This window comes from Arachis ipaensis, chromosome B6 (genome assembly GCF_059453495.1).
Source record: "Arachis ipaensis isolate K30076 ecotype BB chromosome B6, ASM5945349v1, whole genome shotgun sequence".
NCBI classification, from domain to species: Eukaryota; Viridiplantae; Streptophyta; class Magnoliopsida; order Fabales; family Fabaceae; genus Arachis; species Arachis ipaensis.
Genome location: NC_142441.1, coordinates 106,256,986 through 106,273,932, shown reverse-complemented (window position 1 = coordinate 106,273,932; position 16,947 = coordinate 106,256,986). Strand labels below are relative to the sequence as shown.

At 36.4% G+C, this 16,947-nt stretch overlaps 1 protein-coding gene and 1 non-coding gene across 3 annotated transcripts; one reads left to right on the top strand and one right to left on the bottom strand.

Annotated features, from left to right (window-relative positions):
- The first annotated feature begins 3,459 nt into the window (after positions 1–3,459).
- Positions 3,460–3,563, top strand: LOC148562184 (small nucleolar RNA R71). The gene has a single exon (XR_015887423.1). It is a non-coding gene; the product is annotated as a small nucleolar RNA R71 (small nucleolar RNA).
- Positions 3,564–8,621: 5,058 nt separating this feature from the next.
- Positions 8,622–10,012, bottom strand: LOC107648292 (uncharacterized). Of its 2 annotated transcripts, none has more exons than XM_016352219.3 (3): positions 9,499–10,012; positions 9,293–9,414; positions 8,622–9,064 (listed from the first exon to the last, which is right to left on the bottom strand). In XM_016352219.3, exons 1-3 carry the CDS (start codon positions 9,845–9,847, stop codon positions 9,002–9,004), a joined length of 534 nt encoding a protein of 177 aa, XP_016207705.1. In that variant the 5' UTR covers positions 9,848–10,012; the 3' UTR covers positions 8,622–9,001. The 2 variants fall into 2 exon arrangements, with proteins under 2 accessions (XP_016207705.1, XP_016207704.1); XM_016352218.3 differs by having other exon boundaries at positions 8,760–9,106; positions 9,499–9,967.
- Positions 10,013–16,947: the final 6,935 nt, after the last annotated feature.

The window sequence follows — 16,947 nt, the reverse complement described above, 5'->3', positions numbered from 1 at the left end:
TCAAGGAAACAGTAAATAAGCTTCAAGCAACCATTCGACAACTGGAGCAAGCAGTAATTCAATTAGCTTCTAGACACTCGAACATTCAAGGACCAACCACAGCCCCATGTGGACAATCTAATGAAGAGCGTAGCATGAAGGAGATATTAGAAACTCCAGTGGACAAGACAGAGCATAAATTCATACTCGAACAAGTAGAAGAAGCTGTCATTATACAAGAAGAAGAGTTGGTTGAAGATCTAGGAGACGCAGAACCTCCATGGGAATCCAGAGCTGAGGAGAAATCCGTCAAGGACATTATAGTTAATGCTAAGGAGGATAGCGCACAATCCCCAAGGCAAGTTGTTTATAAAGAATCAGACGGAATAATCCAAGAAGAAAATTCTCTTGATGATGATAGTCACAAGTCAAGTTCTCTTAGTAATGAACTTGCATCTGCAAGTGAGTTCTCTGAGATCGACGAAGCTTCCCCAAATGAATACGAGGATGATGCAGAGGTAGATTTCTCTCAACCTCCAATCTATGACTCAAGTGATGAGGAAGACATAGAAGACTTTGACCAGGGTGATGATGCATTTGAAGATCCTTGCAAAGAAGTGGAGGAATTCACAGAAGAGCACAAGGGAGAAGAACTTACAGAACCACTAGAAACACCTACCCCAAGGCCATTACCACCTAATACAAGCTTCAAGTGGGTACAATCCTTAACTTTACTTATTCAAGCTTCAAGTGCTTTACATCTGAAGGCATTTTTATTCCAGCAAATTTACTTTTTCTTCTTTTAGTCTTGGTTAAGAAAGCAGTAACTCAGGAGTTATCTTATCTCAACATAATCGATAACTGTTATCTTTGCTAATTGAACTGAGCTTCAATAATCCCAACCTTTTCTCAGGAAATAAATAGGATTCGAAGATCAAACTAATTAGTCCCTTGACTTTCCTTTACTTTAGTAAAGGTTGACTAAGTGGAATTAAGATTCAACTTTCATTGTTATTGATAAGAATAACAAAGTCTGGACTTCCAATTTCTCATACCTTTCCAAAAGTTTGCCTTGCAGCTATTTATTTATTTTAATTGCCATTTAATTTACCCGCCATTAAGTTACTTATTCCTTATTCTTGAAACCCCAATTTACAATATTCATAACCAATAATAAGAACATACTTCCCTGCAGTTCCTTGAGAAGACGACCCGAGGTTTAAATACTCGGTTATCAATTTTAAGGGGTTTGTTACTTGTGACAACCAAAACCTTTGTAAGAAAGGTTGATTGCTTGGTTTAGTAACTATACTTACAACGAGTATTTACCATAACTTCTAAACCATCAATCTTCCGCTCTTTCAGGGATCCTGTGGGGTCCACAGATACTGAGGGGTCAAGGACTTAGCATCCCTACTCCATTTAGGCGTGTAGATGCCCTTAGAGTGCAATTCTGGAGTTTAACGCCAGACTGCTGCTTGTTTTTGGCGTCAAATGCCAGCTTTTCTCCCTTTATTGGCGTTTAATGCTAAGTTGGTGCTTGTTTCTGGTGTTTAACGCTAGATTGTAGCTTGTTTCTGGCGTTTAACGCCAGCTTGATGCTTCTTTTTGGCGTTAAACACCAGTCTGATGCTTCTTACTGGCGTTTAAACGCCAGTAAGCTTATCCTCCAGGGTGTGCTGTTTTTAATGCTATTTTTCATTCTGTTTTGATTTTTCAGTTGTTTTTGTGACTTCACATGATCATCAACCTACAAAAACCATAAAATAACAATGAAAAATAAATAGATATAGTTTAAATAACATTGGGTTGCCTCCCAATAAGCACTTCTTTAATGTCAATAGCTTGACAGTGAGCTCTCATGGAGCCTCACAGATAATCAGAGCAGGGTTAGGGCCTCTCAACACCAAACTTAGAGTTTGGTTATGGCCTCCCAACACCAAACTTAGAGTTTGAATGTAGGGGTTTTATTTGACTCTGTATTGAGAGAAGCTTTTCATGCTTCCTCTCCATGGTTACAGAAGGAGAACCTTGAGTCTTGAATACAAGATAGTCCTCATTCAACTGAAGGACCAACTCTCCTCTGTCAACATCAATCACAGCTTTTTCTGTGGCTAGGATTATGAAGTCAGCAGGGATGTAGTGGCCTTCAACCTTCACTAGCACGTCCTCCACTAGTCCATAAGCCTGTTTCATTGATTTGTCTGCCATCTCTAGTGAGATTCTTGCAGCTTGTACCTAAAAAATTCCCAGTTTCTCCATTACAGAGAGTGGCATGAGGTTTATCCCTGACCCCAGGTCACACAGAGCCTTCTCAAAGGTCATGGTGCCTATGGTACAAGGTATGAAGAATTTTTCGGGATCCGGTTTCTTCTGAGGTAATGTCTACCTCATTAATGCATTCAGTTCATTGGCGAACAAGGGGGGTTCATCCTCCCAAATCTCATTACCAAATAACTTAGCATTCAGCTTCATGATTGCTCCAAGATACTTAGCAACTTGCTCTTTAGTGATGTCTTCATCCTCTTCAGAGGAAGAATATTCATCAGAGCTCATGAATGGCAGAAGGAGGTTCAATGGAATCTCTATGGTCTCTGTATGAGCCTCAGATTCCTTTGGTTCCTCTAAAGGAAACTCCTTTCTGTCCAGAGGACGTCCCATGAGGCTTTTCTCACTTGGACTCATGTCCTCCTCACTCTCTCCAGATTCGGCCATGTTGGTCATGGTTATGGCCTTGCACTCTCTCTTGGGATTTTCTTCTGTATTGCTTGGGAGAGTACTGGGAGGAGTTTCAGTAATCTTCTTACTCAGCTGACCCATCTGTGCCTCCAAATTTCTAATGGAGGACCTTGTTTCATTCATGAAACTTAGTGTGGTCTTGGATAGATCAGAGACTATGGTTGCCAGGCAGAATGGCTCTGTTCATAATTTTCTGTCTGTTGCTAAGAAGATGATGGAAAAGGCTTGCTATTGCTAAACCTATTTCTTCTACCATTATTATTGAAGCCTTGTTGAGGCTTCTGTTAGTCCTTCCATGAGAAATTTGGATGATTTCTCCATGAAGGATTATAGGTGTTTCCATAGGGTTCTCCCATGTAATTCACCTCTGCCATTGCAGGATTCTTAAGATCATAAGCTTCTTCTTCAGAAGATGCTTCTTTAATATTGTTGGATGTAGCTTGCAATCCATTCAGACTCTGAGAAATCATATTGACTTGCTGGGTCAATATTTTGTTCTGAGCCAATATGGCATTCAGAGTATCAATTTTAAGAACTCCCTTCTTCTGAGGTGTCCCATTGTTCACAAGATTCCTCTCAGAGGTGTACATGAACTGGTTATTTGCAACCATTTCAATGAGTTCCTGAGCTTCTGCAGGGGTTTTCAGATGAAGAGATCCTCCTACAGAATGGTCTAATGACATTTTTGACAACTCAGACAGACCATCATAGAATATACATATGATGCTCCATTTTGGAAGCATGCCAGTAGGACACCTTTTGATCAATTTCTTATATCTTTCCCAAGCTTCATAGAGGGACTCACTTTTCTTCTGTCTGAAGGTTTGGATTTCCACTCTAAGCTTGCTCATCTTTTGAGGTGGAAAGAATTTGGCCAGGAAAGCACTGACCAGCTTTTCCCAAGAGTTCAGGCTTTTCTTAGGTTGTGAATCCAACCATGTTCTAGCTTTGTCTCTTACAGCAAAAGGAAAAAGCATAAGCCTGTAGACCTCGGGATCAACTCCATTGGTCTTGACAATGTCACAGATTTACAAGAATTCAGCTAAAAACTGATGAGGATCCTCCAATGGAAGTCCATGAAACTTGCAATTCTGTTGCATTAGAGAAACTAATTGAGGTTTAAGCTCAAAGTTGTTTGCTCCAATGGCAGGAATTGAGATGCTTCTTCTATAGAAGTTAGAAGAGGATGCAATAAAGTCACCAAGCATCTTCCTTGCATCTCCACCATTGTTATTAGGTTCGGCCATCTCCTCTTTTTCAAAAATTTCTGTCAGATCCTCTCCAGAGGGTTGTGCTTTAGCTTCTCTTAGTTTTCTCTTAAGAGTCCTTTCAGGTTCAGGATCAGCTTCAATAAGAATGTCTTTATCCCTGTTCCTGCTCATATGAAAAAGAAAAGAACAGAAAAGAAGAGGAATCCTCTAAGTCACAGTATAGAGATTCCTTTATGTGAGTAGAAGAAGAGAAGAATAGAAGAAGGAGAAGAGAAAAATTCGAAAATTAAAACTTGGTGCATGAAATTGTGATCTCAACGGCGCCAAAAACTTGGTACGCACTTTCATAATCTCAATTCTTTTTCACAACTCCGCACAACTAACCAGCAAGTGCACTGGGTCGTCCATGTAATAAACCTTACGTGAGTAAGGGTCGATCCCACGGAGATTGTCGGCTTGAAGCAAGCTATGGTCATCTTGTAAATCTCAGTCAGGCAGATTCAAATGGTTATGGGATTTTGATAATTAAAAATATAAATAAAATATAAAATAAGATAGAAATACTTATGTAATTCATTGGTGGGATTTCAGATAAACGTATGGAGATGCTTTGCTCCTTCTGAATCTCTGCTTTCCTACTGCCTTTATTCAATCATTCATACTCCTTTCCATGGCAAGCTGTATGTTGGGGGATCACCGTTGTCAATGGCTACCGTCTGTCCTCTCAGTGAAAATGGTCCAAATGCACTGTCACCGCACGGCTAATCATCTGTCAGTTCTCACTCATGTTGGAATAGGATCCATTGATCCTTTTGTGTCTGTCACTACGCCCAACACTCGCGAGTTGAAGCTCGTCACAGTTATCCCATCCTAGATCCCACTCGGAATACCACAGACAAGGTTTAGACTTTCTGGTTGTCAAGAATGCTGCCAATTGATTCTAGCTTATACCACAAAGACTCCAATCTTTTGGAATGGAGGCTAAGAGATACACACTCAAGCTATTGCAGATAGAACGGAAGTGGTTGTCAGGCACGCGTTCATAGGTGAGAATGATGATGAGTGTCACGGATCATCATATTCATCAGGTTAAAGTGCGAGTAAATATCTTGGAATAAGAATAAGCTTGAATTGAATAGAAAAACAATAGTACTTTGCATTAATTCATGAGGAACAGCAGAGCTCCACACCTTAATCTATGGTGTGTAGAAACTCCACCGTTGAAAATACATAAGTGATAATGATGTTCATTGGCTTCGGCCCCAGAGGGGGAACCAGAATTACCAAGACCTCTAATACAATAGTAAAAAGTCCTATTTATACTAAACTAGTTACTAGGGTTTACAGAGATAAGTAAATGATGCAGAAATCCACTTCCGGGGCCCACTTGGTGTGCGCTTGGGCTGAGCATTGAGCTTTACACCTGTAGAGACTTCTCTTGGAGTTAAACGCCAGGTTGCAGCCTGTTTGTGGCGTTTAACTCCGGTTTGTAACATGCTTCTGGCGTATAACTTCAGAATAGGACAGGAAGTTGGCATTTGAATGCCAGTTTGCGTCGTCAAAACTCGGACAAAGTATAGACTATTATATATTGCTGAAAAGCCCTGGATGTCTACTTTCCAACGCAATTGAGAGCGCGCCATTTGGGTTTCTGTAGCTCCAGAAAATTTATTTCGAGTGCAGAGAGGTCAGAATCCAACAGCATCTGCAGTTCTTTTTCAGCCTCTGAATCAGATTTTTGCTCAGGTCCCTCAATTTCAGCCAGAAAATACTTGAAATCACAGAAAAATACACAAACTCATAGTAAAGTCCAGAAATGTAAATTTTTCATAAAAACTAATAAAAACATAGTAAAAACTAACTAAATCATACTAAAAACTACCTAAAAACAATGCCAAAAAGTGTATAAATTATCCGCTCATCACGGCATAAGACCACTCTTTAAAGCACTCTCTTTTTATCTTTAGCTTTTCTTGTATACTCGCATTCTACCACCAGAACTCCTTGTCTCTTGGTCCTATTCCTTTAGATTCACCAAAACTTTCTTTTGCTGTTCTTCTAATAACTTCTGCCATCTCCCTCCACATCTCTTCCGCGCTTCCATTCCCATCCCACTTTTCCTCTTCTCCTACCCGTCTTAGGAAGCTTCTTTGTTCCTCACCTTTCATCCGCCACCACCTCGTCGTTGGGTTCTTCGTATGATGTCTTTTCCTCAACTTTTGCTCAACGCAAAAATCCATGACGAGCACCCTATGTTGTGTTGTCAAACTCTCTCCCGGGATAGTTTTACAGTTAATGCAAAATTTTCGGTCGACTCTCCTCAACAACAAGAAGTCGATTTGAGAGCTTGTCAAGTCACTCTTATAGGTTATAAGATGTTCGTCTCTCTTTTTAAAACATGTATTTGCAATGAGAAGATCAAAGGTTGAGGAAAAGTCCAAAATAATTTTACCCTCGGCATTGATCACTCCGAAACCATGGCCTCCATGAATACTCCCATATCCAGTCCCTTCTCTCCCAACATGGCCATTTAAATCTCCTCCAAATAAAATCTTATCTCCCAAAGGTATGCCTTGAACCAAACTCTCTAGATCCTCCCGAAACCTTATCTTGTGTTGTTCGCCCGAACCCACTTGCGGTGTATAGGTGCTAATCACATGGAAAGCACCTCCCTCCACCACCAGTTTGATAGAGATGATCTGATCTCCTACCCTCTTGATATCTACTACGTTCTTCTTCCACTGCTTATCCACAATTATTCCAACTCCATTCCTATTCTTCACCTTTCCTGTATACCAAAGTTTGAAATCAGAAGTATCCAACTCCCTAGCCTTTGCACCAACCCATTTTGTTTCTTGTAGGCACATAATGTTAATCTTCCTCCTTGTCATAGTGTCCACCACCTCCATGGACTTTCTTGTTAGAGTGCCTATGTTCCATATCCCAAATCTCAACCTTCTGTCGCTTCGACTTTTACCTTTTACTTTGTGAACTAGCTTATTTACCCTCGTCCGTTCACGAAAACGGGAGAACCCTTGCTCATTTAACACTACATCCGGGCACCGATGCAGCGACTCTTGCTCATTTGACACCGTACTCGAGCCATACAGCGCGTTGCTTCCGGGCAACGACCTAGCTTTAGCGCAATAATGTCTTTGATTCATGTCATGGGGTTCGACTATATTTTTATGTTGGTTGTCGAAGACCTAACACAACCCTCCTCCTTTATCCGGGTTTGGGACCGGCTATGTACCACAAGTGTAACATAGGCGGAGTTAGTGAGTCTAAAGAATAAAAGAATATATATCAATCCTATATCAGTCACTATTACATACACACATATAATACATATACTTAGTTGATACATATTATTTATTTAGTTTTTCTAAAAAAATAATATTTTCATATATTATATATAATTTAAATAAACTATATTTTGAAAAATATTTGATAAAAAATTATATTATATGATAATATTTTTAACAAAATTAATTAGTTAATAAGTATTGAATATAATAATCTAATTATTTGTCAAGTAATATAAAATAAAATTTTAATTATTTTATATTTTTTTGTTACAGTTTAAAATAATATTTTAATATTATAAAATTTTTTGCATAATAATTAATCTTAATGAATAAAAAATACTGATATATTTTGTATTTATATATTTTATATTTAATTATTTAAAAATAAAAAATGTTGTTACCATTTATAGTATTGTATATTAAAATATTGTCATTTAAAACATTTATTTATGTAATAGAATATTCTATATTTATTAGAGTCCATCAATCCTCTTCCTTTATATTAGCCTTTAATTTTTATCTAATAAAATCTAGTAGTCTATATACATGTGGTACATCCAATAAACACATAATTATTATGCTCATTTTAGACATACCCACTAAGATTTATTCATATATCTTATAACAATTTTATTTTAATAAATCAAGTCCTTTAATATTCAAACAAAACTCATTCTCTAAAAATCATGTTTGATGCAAAATATCTAAATACAGATCATATTGACACCACATTTACAAATAGTAAATCAAATCAAACACAGGAGTATTGAGCTTGTGGCCTAGTTCTTGAATTCTGATGAGGAGTGACGATTGATACATTATTAAAAGAAATGATGCTTGTACAAAAAAAGAAAAAAGAGAATGGTGTTAATACTTAATAGTTAATACTACCTGTGATGAGGCACATACATGAGGATGATCAGTTTACTAATTATTTACATTCGATCAGCATCACATCAAATCCAATATTTGCTTCCAAATTATCCTAGCTTGGGTAACAGCAAAATAGTAATGCATAGAAGATTAACTCAAAGAACTAAAGTTATTCAGTTGATCAAACATCTTCATTCAACAAGAGACAACAGCATTGCACCTTAATACAAAAAGAAGTGATCACTTATTCTAAATGTTGTTGAAATTGAGATTTAATATAAAATAAAAGAGTAAACTAAATGTAAAACATGAACTTATAACACAATTTGAGTCATAAATTCGTCTGACCTAATAAAATAATTTAACATTAAAATTGATTTAAAGTCCTAAATTAAGATTCTAACTACTTGCTTTGCTTGTCCCTTTTCCTTGTGTTTCAACAGGCAAAACTAGTGACCAATTATAAGTAGCTCAAACTGTAGAGGAAATTTACAACAAAGTGGAAGAAAAGTTGGAGCCATAACAAAACAAACATATTCATACAATCAGTCAACCAAAAGACCGGCACTGATTCCTTCCTGATAACACAACATTTAGAGTGCCATGTATAAGTAGTTTCTACTGCATAAAATAAGAGGCTAAAACTAGCTAGTTGCGAAACCACCTTTTACATTATTGAAATCTCAAACTGGGACTACTTGGAAACACTACAATACTCTGCCAAATGAAGGTGATGTTTCAAAGATTTATCTCTTTAAGGAATTCTCATACAATTATACAATACATTATTAAAGGGTTGTTTGTGAGCCTCTTCTCCGAAACCAAACTTACAAACAAATTTCCATAAAGAATAAGCAAAATAAAAAGAGTGTGATAGCTGCGTGCAAAACCTCAAAAGTTCTCCGGACTGTCATCCAATTGTTTCTCGTCTTCTATATCAACCTCCAAAATCTCCTGAAAATCCAAATAGGGAACATGTTTCGCTCTTGTTCTAGGCTTTTGCATTTGGATTGAACGAAGTAAAGCAATAGAGAATTAGTTATTGTTTAGTCACTTAATAAGAAAACAATCAGGACAGTGATTCTAAGTTGTGACCAGATACCAATTTTGAAAGAACATAGAGTTTATACTTTATAGTGTTTAATAGTGATTATGGAAAAGGAAGAGAAGAGAGAGAGTTACAGGGATCCTCTGTTTGAGATAATTAGCGACTCTGGCTACGACATCGGAACGCTTGTGCCAAAAGCGACCCTTGAGGCTGATCTTCACGAAAGGTCCATCTAACTCTGCCAATTCAACCGTTCCTGAGAGAAGAAGCATATTCATGAAGAACATATATAATATATATCTATCCTTTACATATTTCATTGAACAACAAAAACAACAACCAGTGATGCCAACTGAAGTGTCAAAGATCTGTCCCAGCTCCGCGCGAGCATCAACCAACACCTGTCTCACATTGTCTTCTGTGAGGTCGAGTGGCGGCGGAGCCGGGACAGATGCTGAAAGAGGTCTCAGCCTCAACCTCCTCTTCCTCCTCCTGCTCCATGGTTTTTCTTTGCCACGTGTTGTTAGGTGGTCCACTTGTTGAAATGGAGATTTGTGGATAAGTGGGGCAGGGTTATGGTAATAAGTGGAGGTGCATACAGCAGGTGCAGGAGGAGGAGGAAGAGGAGATAATGATGAGAGTGTGAGTGAGGCTACATTGCAACAGAGGCACTTTGAAGGCAGTGACATGATCCTTAAAGGGTTGAGTTATTCTGAGAAAGAGTGGATGTTGGATACGGATAAACACACTGAAACAGTGAAACCAATTAACCAATATTCCTCAAAAAGCCAACATTATAAAAGTAAAAAAAATTAAAATAAGTAAGAGCTCTGCATCTGAAACTAAAAGCCCACATAGTTAGCCCGTATTTGGAGACGCTAATCAAAATTTCATCGTGGAAAAGTCTAGGGCACAGCATTTAACCATAAAAAAAAAATTGAATGATCCTACACCATTGGATTTAATCTCACACCATTAAAAATACTATTGATAACCAATTAATGGTTACAAAACATAAAAGTTATTAGTCACTAGCACTCCTCTTTCATTTGCGTTTTTTTAGCAATATTCTTCAGAAATTAGAGAATAAATTATTTATTTATATATTATCAAAAATAAATTTAATTATATATTTATTTGCATATAGAGTATCACGTTTGAATTAAGCTATAGATAATTAATTTATCGCATCATTTTCATTCTCATGAAATTATAAAATTTGAGAAATATTTGTATAATTTTAGAATATATTTAATGTGTGTTTTAAAAACTTAATTTTATCCAAAATTTAATTATGTATTGAATTGGTTAAATGTATAATCATCTTATGTAGTAAAAATGTGCAAAACCAATTTATATAATAATAATAATAATAATAATAATAATAATAATAATAATAATAATTTTTTTTAATTTCAAAAGTGTACCAGAATAATTGCAATTTTTTGAGGGTATGTTTAAAAAAGTTGACATTTTAATTTACAAGTTTAGTTAGTATCAGATGTTGTATGCCTACACACAACTAGTCTGTTACTAAAATCTTAGATAAGAGGCAAGGTAGGAATAGAGAGTAAAATACATTGTGATTGATAGATATCTCTCTGTTCATTATCAATTACCTTCGCATATTATTTGATCTACATTCTTTCACACATCACCCTGATGAAATTGTGGTCTAGATCTGATTTTAGTAAAGAAAATAAGATTGAAGTGGAAGAAGAATACCTAGAGAAAGTAAATTTGTCATATGAACAAATATAAAACCTAAAATCATAGTTATCAGAATCGAACCGGTGATCAAATCGGTCAAGTTACTGGTTTACTGATTTATTGGTTCAACCGATAAATTACTGGTTGAACTGATAAAACCGGTCACACGTAAATAAAAAATATAAAATAATCAAAAACTTAAAATTAAAATTTGAAATACATATCTACACTAATATTTTATGAAAAATTAAGTCTCAAATTCTAAAAATAACTAATAGAAAACATAGAATTTATCAGTACTACTACAATAGTATCTTAATTTGACACAATAAGAGTAATAATTCATTCATAAAGCCTGTCATCTAAGTAGATTTTAACATTAGCATCAAAAGTCAAAACAAATAATCTTAATCACAATACTAGCATTTAAATAGATCAAGCAAATTAATAAATTTTTAGTGAACTTTATATTTATATTAATAATGGCACATAATTAAAATATAATTAATTCGAAAAATAAAAAATAAAAAATAAATTAAATTAGATATTTATAATATTATGTAATTGAATGTATACTATATAATTATTATTTGACATATGCAATAGTAAGAAGCATGGTGGCTTAGTGGCAAGGGAAAGAGGTTGCATTCCTAAGGTCCTAGGTTCAAACCTTAGCTTTGGCATTTTGACAATTTTCACAACAGACCAGTTCGGTTAGACCGGTTTGTACCGGTTCTCACCGATTTCAATCGATTTCTTCGATTCTTACCGGTTTACACCGGTTCTCTTCTTTGAACGGTCCAAAATGTAAATTGAACCGGCTAAGGATCCGGTTCATTAGTTTTTTAGTCAAACCGACTGATTCGGTTCGGTTTTTACAACTATGCTTAAAATTGAAAACGAACCACTGAGTACATCAAAATACCTAATGTTATTCACTATTTATAACTCTTAGAAAAGGGTAATGCTAAGTAACCAATGACTTATTTGAACAACATGAATAACGGGCCTTAAAATTGGCCCATTTCAACTAAAACACACTACACCCTAATTTTCCCCCAAATTCTAATTTTAACCATCCTAATCATCTACCCCCTTTTTATCCTAGCAGTCAAACCGTTTCCCCTACCCCCCAAAATTGAACGTGCATTCACCGAGGAGAGCACTTACCGCCGGCGCTCCGGCTGCAACGTGAACAGCCGTCAGAACCAAACACTTTCTCGCCGCCAGGTTCCAAACACTTTCTCGCCGTCGGAACCAAACACTTATCCTAATTTAAATTACGTTCGGTCTCTCTGCTACTACCGTCATCCGGAGCGCCTCCCTCGTGTAGCCATCAAGCATTCGTCGTCGTGTAGGAGACACCCAGTCGTTGCCCGCGCCGCCCGTGTAGCTGCTGAAGGCCCGTTCTTGCTAGCGTTCTGTGTCCCTGTTCGTAGCCTTCTTAGGTCAGTGAAAGGCTATTTGTTTTTTTACTGATTAAATGTTCACAAAAGTGTTTAGTTGATGGTTTCTTTTGAACGGTTGTGCTGCTTGTGCTCATTGCTAACTCTGTTTGACTTCCAGAAGTGTCGATAAACATAGTGACATGTTAATGTTGTTGAATAGCCTCTTTTTGTCGTCTTGTTTTTTAATGGTTGACTGAATTTGGATATGTTTTGTCTTTGGATATTAGGAAGTCACGAATTGGTTTCAAGCACATTTTTTTGATGAAGTTAATTTCTTGTAGTATGAGTTGTTTATGAAATTTAAAAGGGATGGTTACTTCACTATGTGAATGGATGGTTGAAACTTTTACCAAGAATGTGAAATTTGTTTGAGTCTTGGGACCAAATTTTTGCTTCAGTTAGTTAACCAACCTTTGTGTCACATCTGAATTCTCATTCAACTTTACCGTAACGTATGTTTGATTTTTTATAAATATTGTTGTTTGATATGTTTACTTTCGGAATAATCTGCAAGCCAAATTCTAATGTTGCAACACCTATCTGTATATTCAGTTTTTGAGCTGGGTTGGAGTTGTTTGTTACATTTTTAATCACAGTTAATAGTGTAATATACTTTTTCTACATATGATTACTTGCTTATTTTGTTACTTGCTTGACTTTGGATGTTCTATTTTGAATAAAATATATTAAGATCAGATCATCATTCTTAATAAAAAATTAATTAATATTAATCCATAATAAAATAAATATTAATTACATATATTTTTTATTCAAAATATATTTCAAGAAAATTTCAAAGGTTATGTTTTGATTTTATTTTATATATATAAAAACCTTAGCGCCAACAAAAAATACACTGCATAGTCTTTTTAATTCATTTCTTCCCGTATACTTCTTGTTTAAAATAATGCATCTCTCTTCTTTTTCTTTATCCTTTCACACTCGAACGCACGTACCCCTTCCAAACTATATTTGTACTGTTATTAAAGAAAATGAAGAAAACAAATTTCACATAAATCAAGAGAATATGTATTAATTCAAAGTTTCAAAAGACACTGAATTTCCAAATATTTTGAACGTGTGCCGTTGATATTATTTGGCTTTAGCTGGTGATGATAATGATAATATGATGAATGCATGTATGTCATGGTCATCATCACCTTATATGTTTTTACAAGAAATAGTAGAGAGATGTTCAATTTTGTTACTTGCTTGACCTTGGATGTTCAATTTTGACTGCTTCCGTTACAAAAAGTTTATTATACCGGGTTTTTGGTTGTTTGCCTAATTACTCACATTGATCAATATTGTTGTTATGCCATTTTTGAGTTTCAATTTTTTCCCTTAGAACATGGAAGGTAATAGTACACAGTGCATGGATGCTTGGAATAAAGCCAACTATATGAAATCTGTTTGAGTTTATTCACAATATTTTAGCAGTCTTTAGTTTATGTATTTGTGTTTCATGTGATTTGATTTGAAATGATATCCATTAGGGATGTTTGGTTTTGTAAGACACTTTGATACAAACCTGAGATGGACTTTTGTATTGAAGTAACTCGTGACGTATTATTTCAGTTCTGAATACTATGGAAGCCTAATTATAATGGCAGAAAAAATTTTATGTATATGGTTCTGGAATTCGGTTGGTATTATTCGTTTGTGTTTTTAAACACAAATAAAATTGTAGTATGTTGGTAATACACGTCTTTACGTTGTTAGTATATATGGTACACTCACACTGCGGATGTTCGACCAGGAGTGCTTACTTAGTTGGATGATAATTTCACCTGGTGTCTAGTTGTTTGCTTGTTTGTTCTAGTGGTTGATTCTGTGATTGGTTGACTTGTTTCTAGTGTGATTGATAGTTGGTTTTGTTAACACCACACAACATCAGTTATTCTGCTTATCTGACAAGGAATCCTTCATTATCGTGTACTCATTTTAGTGCCATGATGCTGTGTGTGTTGAGCTCTTGGGGTGGTTAGTTAGGTTTCTAATTCTATTCAAATGATAACGTGCAGTAAGTGGAAACACTAATGATTTACTGGTTCATTACAGGCACAAACGTGTTCTAAGTTTGATTTCCTGAGTACCATTCAGATGGGAAAAAAGGTAATCCGTGTTTCGTCGTTAAGCAGTCTTTATTCTATTTGCTTATAAGTTATATTCTTTTTGTTAATAGAAATTAGTAGAGACGTGCTGTTCTCCATGATATATCAACGAGATGATCACCCACCTGGAAAATATTAATGCTGTTGCGAAGCTATCAGAGATCGACGCAATTGGGTTTGGATTCATGAAGAGGATTCCACAATGGGCAGTGAAGCAGAGTACAATGATACAACTAGCGAAGGCATATGATGTGGACACAAATACACTTATAGTGGATGTCAAAAACATCCGCGTTAATTCTAAGTTGATAGGGAGAGGGTTAGGGATACGCTCCGGTGGTAAGCTATTGCTGTTTCTTTTTTACTGTTTGTCATATATAGCTTGGTTAGTTTCCTTTTTCTGTGCGTAATAATTATTGTACATACTTTGCTGAATTCAAAATGTAGATGTTGCCATACCTGAACTAAAAAAGAAGAATCATGCCCATCTAACCATCAAAGAACAATTTAAGAAAAAAACAACTACGTAGTTGCGCGACTTTGTAAATGCCTGTCCCATGGACACCGAAGTGGAACGGGCAAATTTTAGAAGGCACTTCATCTTGGTGGTCCTGAAGATGTTGGGCAAATTTTAGAAGGCACTTCATCTTGGTGGTCCTGAAGATGTTCCTATACCCAACGAGTCAACAGACCATATCCCCGTGGCACATACCTCCGATTCTCGATGTCTCCGACCCCAGCAAATTCAATTGGGCACATAAGACATTCAAATGATTGGGACTAGCAATAGAAAAATTCCAAACTAAGAAGCATGAAACTTGTGGTGGCTGCATGTTCGCCCTGATGGTATCTTTTAATGTTTAATTGCTTATTTTTCCTACTTGCTTTTATGTTGCACAACATAACCTTTTAACCTTTCCAACCAGCTGTTATACTTTCAACAATTGCAGTATGGTCCACTCAATCGCTGTCGAGAACCAGAGCCATGGGTCACTGCATGGACTGTTGCAGAACTTGACAAGAAGGCCGCTAATGTCCTTGTTGAGGTACTAACCCAGACGATTTATTTGTTGTTATATGCTAATCCACTTAACCATTGAGTGATTTTAAAAAAAAATAATAATGTTCCACTGGGGGAATTTGGATTATTACTTTCTAAACATAATTGACCTTTCCCTAATAGGGTTGCCTCGGAGATAGGGCAAAAGTGACTGAGAAATCCCCATCCAAAAAACAAAGCCGAAAGAGGGAACGCAAGACTAGAGCGGCGTACAAGGTAATATGTTTGTTGGAATTTAAATTACTTACAGCGTTGAAGCTATAGGTGGTTAGATTATATGCATATTTGAATTGTTTATTTGAAATTGCAAAACTGGATGCATAACCCTATTTCCTTTGGACGTTTTGTATCGTTAACGTATGTGTAATTGTATGTCCAACATAGTAAGGGCGGTATATGCATTTATTGATGGATGTACATAGAAAAGCAAGGATGGATCCATTAAAGCGGGCACCGTAAGTCATCAAATAAACCGCCATCTAGGCCAGTTGAAACAAAAGTACCTGAAAGCCATACAACGGCACAAGAGCTGAGTGCATCTTGTTGTAGATATAGGTTGACTTCATAACTTAATTACTCAGATTAAATACCAATTTGGTTGGGGTTGGAGGATGAATATGTTTTGGTGCCATGTTAGTTTTGTTGGATGTTCAAATCTCATTGTATGTGGGTGGATATTGACATAATGATGTATATGTTCATCTTGGAACTTAGCTGGCCTATATTTTTAATTGAATTTCCTCTTTTCCTTATTTTGTGTGTGGAATTTCTAACATTCTAATTTAAAACATAGGAGACCAGAAGAGGGACACGCAAAAAGGTGCCCGTCGTCAAAGACAAATCTTGCAAAGGCCGCACAACAGCAGCTGAAGCCCCGAAGCGCAAGGAGAGACTTGTAACTGCTTCGGACTTCAACAATGACGATAATGAGCCACTTGCTCGAAAAAGGCGCCGCCTGTTTCAAGACAACTGGAACCCACATGGTGAGCATCTAAATAAAGAGGCAAACCCGTCAGCTCCACAGGAAAAGGATCCAGTTACACCATCTACAGCACTTGTGAAAGTTACTGAATACGATTTTGACAAGCAAGTTCTATTGGTTAACATCTGTTGTATATGTCAATTGGCCATATCATTTTTTTTTGTGATTTTAATCCACATACTAATTGTGTTATCTAAGTATATTTGCATTCAATGCAGAGACTTTGACTTGAACTTCGTGCAGTGTCCAGAAGTTGAGGAAATATTGGTAAAGGTTGAACAGGGTAGGAACACAAGGCCAATAAACATGGAACCCATACAAACCGTCATATCTAAGAAGTCACGCTGTCACCTACCTAGCCCTGGAAAGCCTAGCTTTTTTCTTGGATTGACACATCTTAAAAAGTCACCGGCCACACCCCCTATCACAACAGTACATCCGAGGCTTAAGAATGCCAGATTAGGAGAGGATAAGG

Bases quoted from the DNA above. Each gene is read 5' to 3' on its own strand.
- LOC107648292 (XM_016352218.3), bottom strand. From the start codon at position 9,847: ATGTCACTGCCTTCAAAGTGCCTCTGTTGCAATGTAGCCTCACTCACA. The intron at 9,415-9,498 runs GTTGTTGTTTTT...TTCTTCTCTCAG, and splicing joins CACTTCAGTTGGCATCACTG to GAACGGTTGAATTGGCAGAG. The intron at 9,107-9,292 runs GTAACTCTCTCT...CAAATGCAAAAG, and splicing joins ATCTCAAACAGAGGATCCCT to CCTAGAACAAGAGCGAAACA.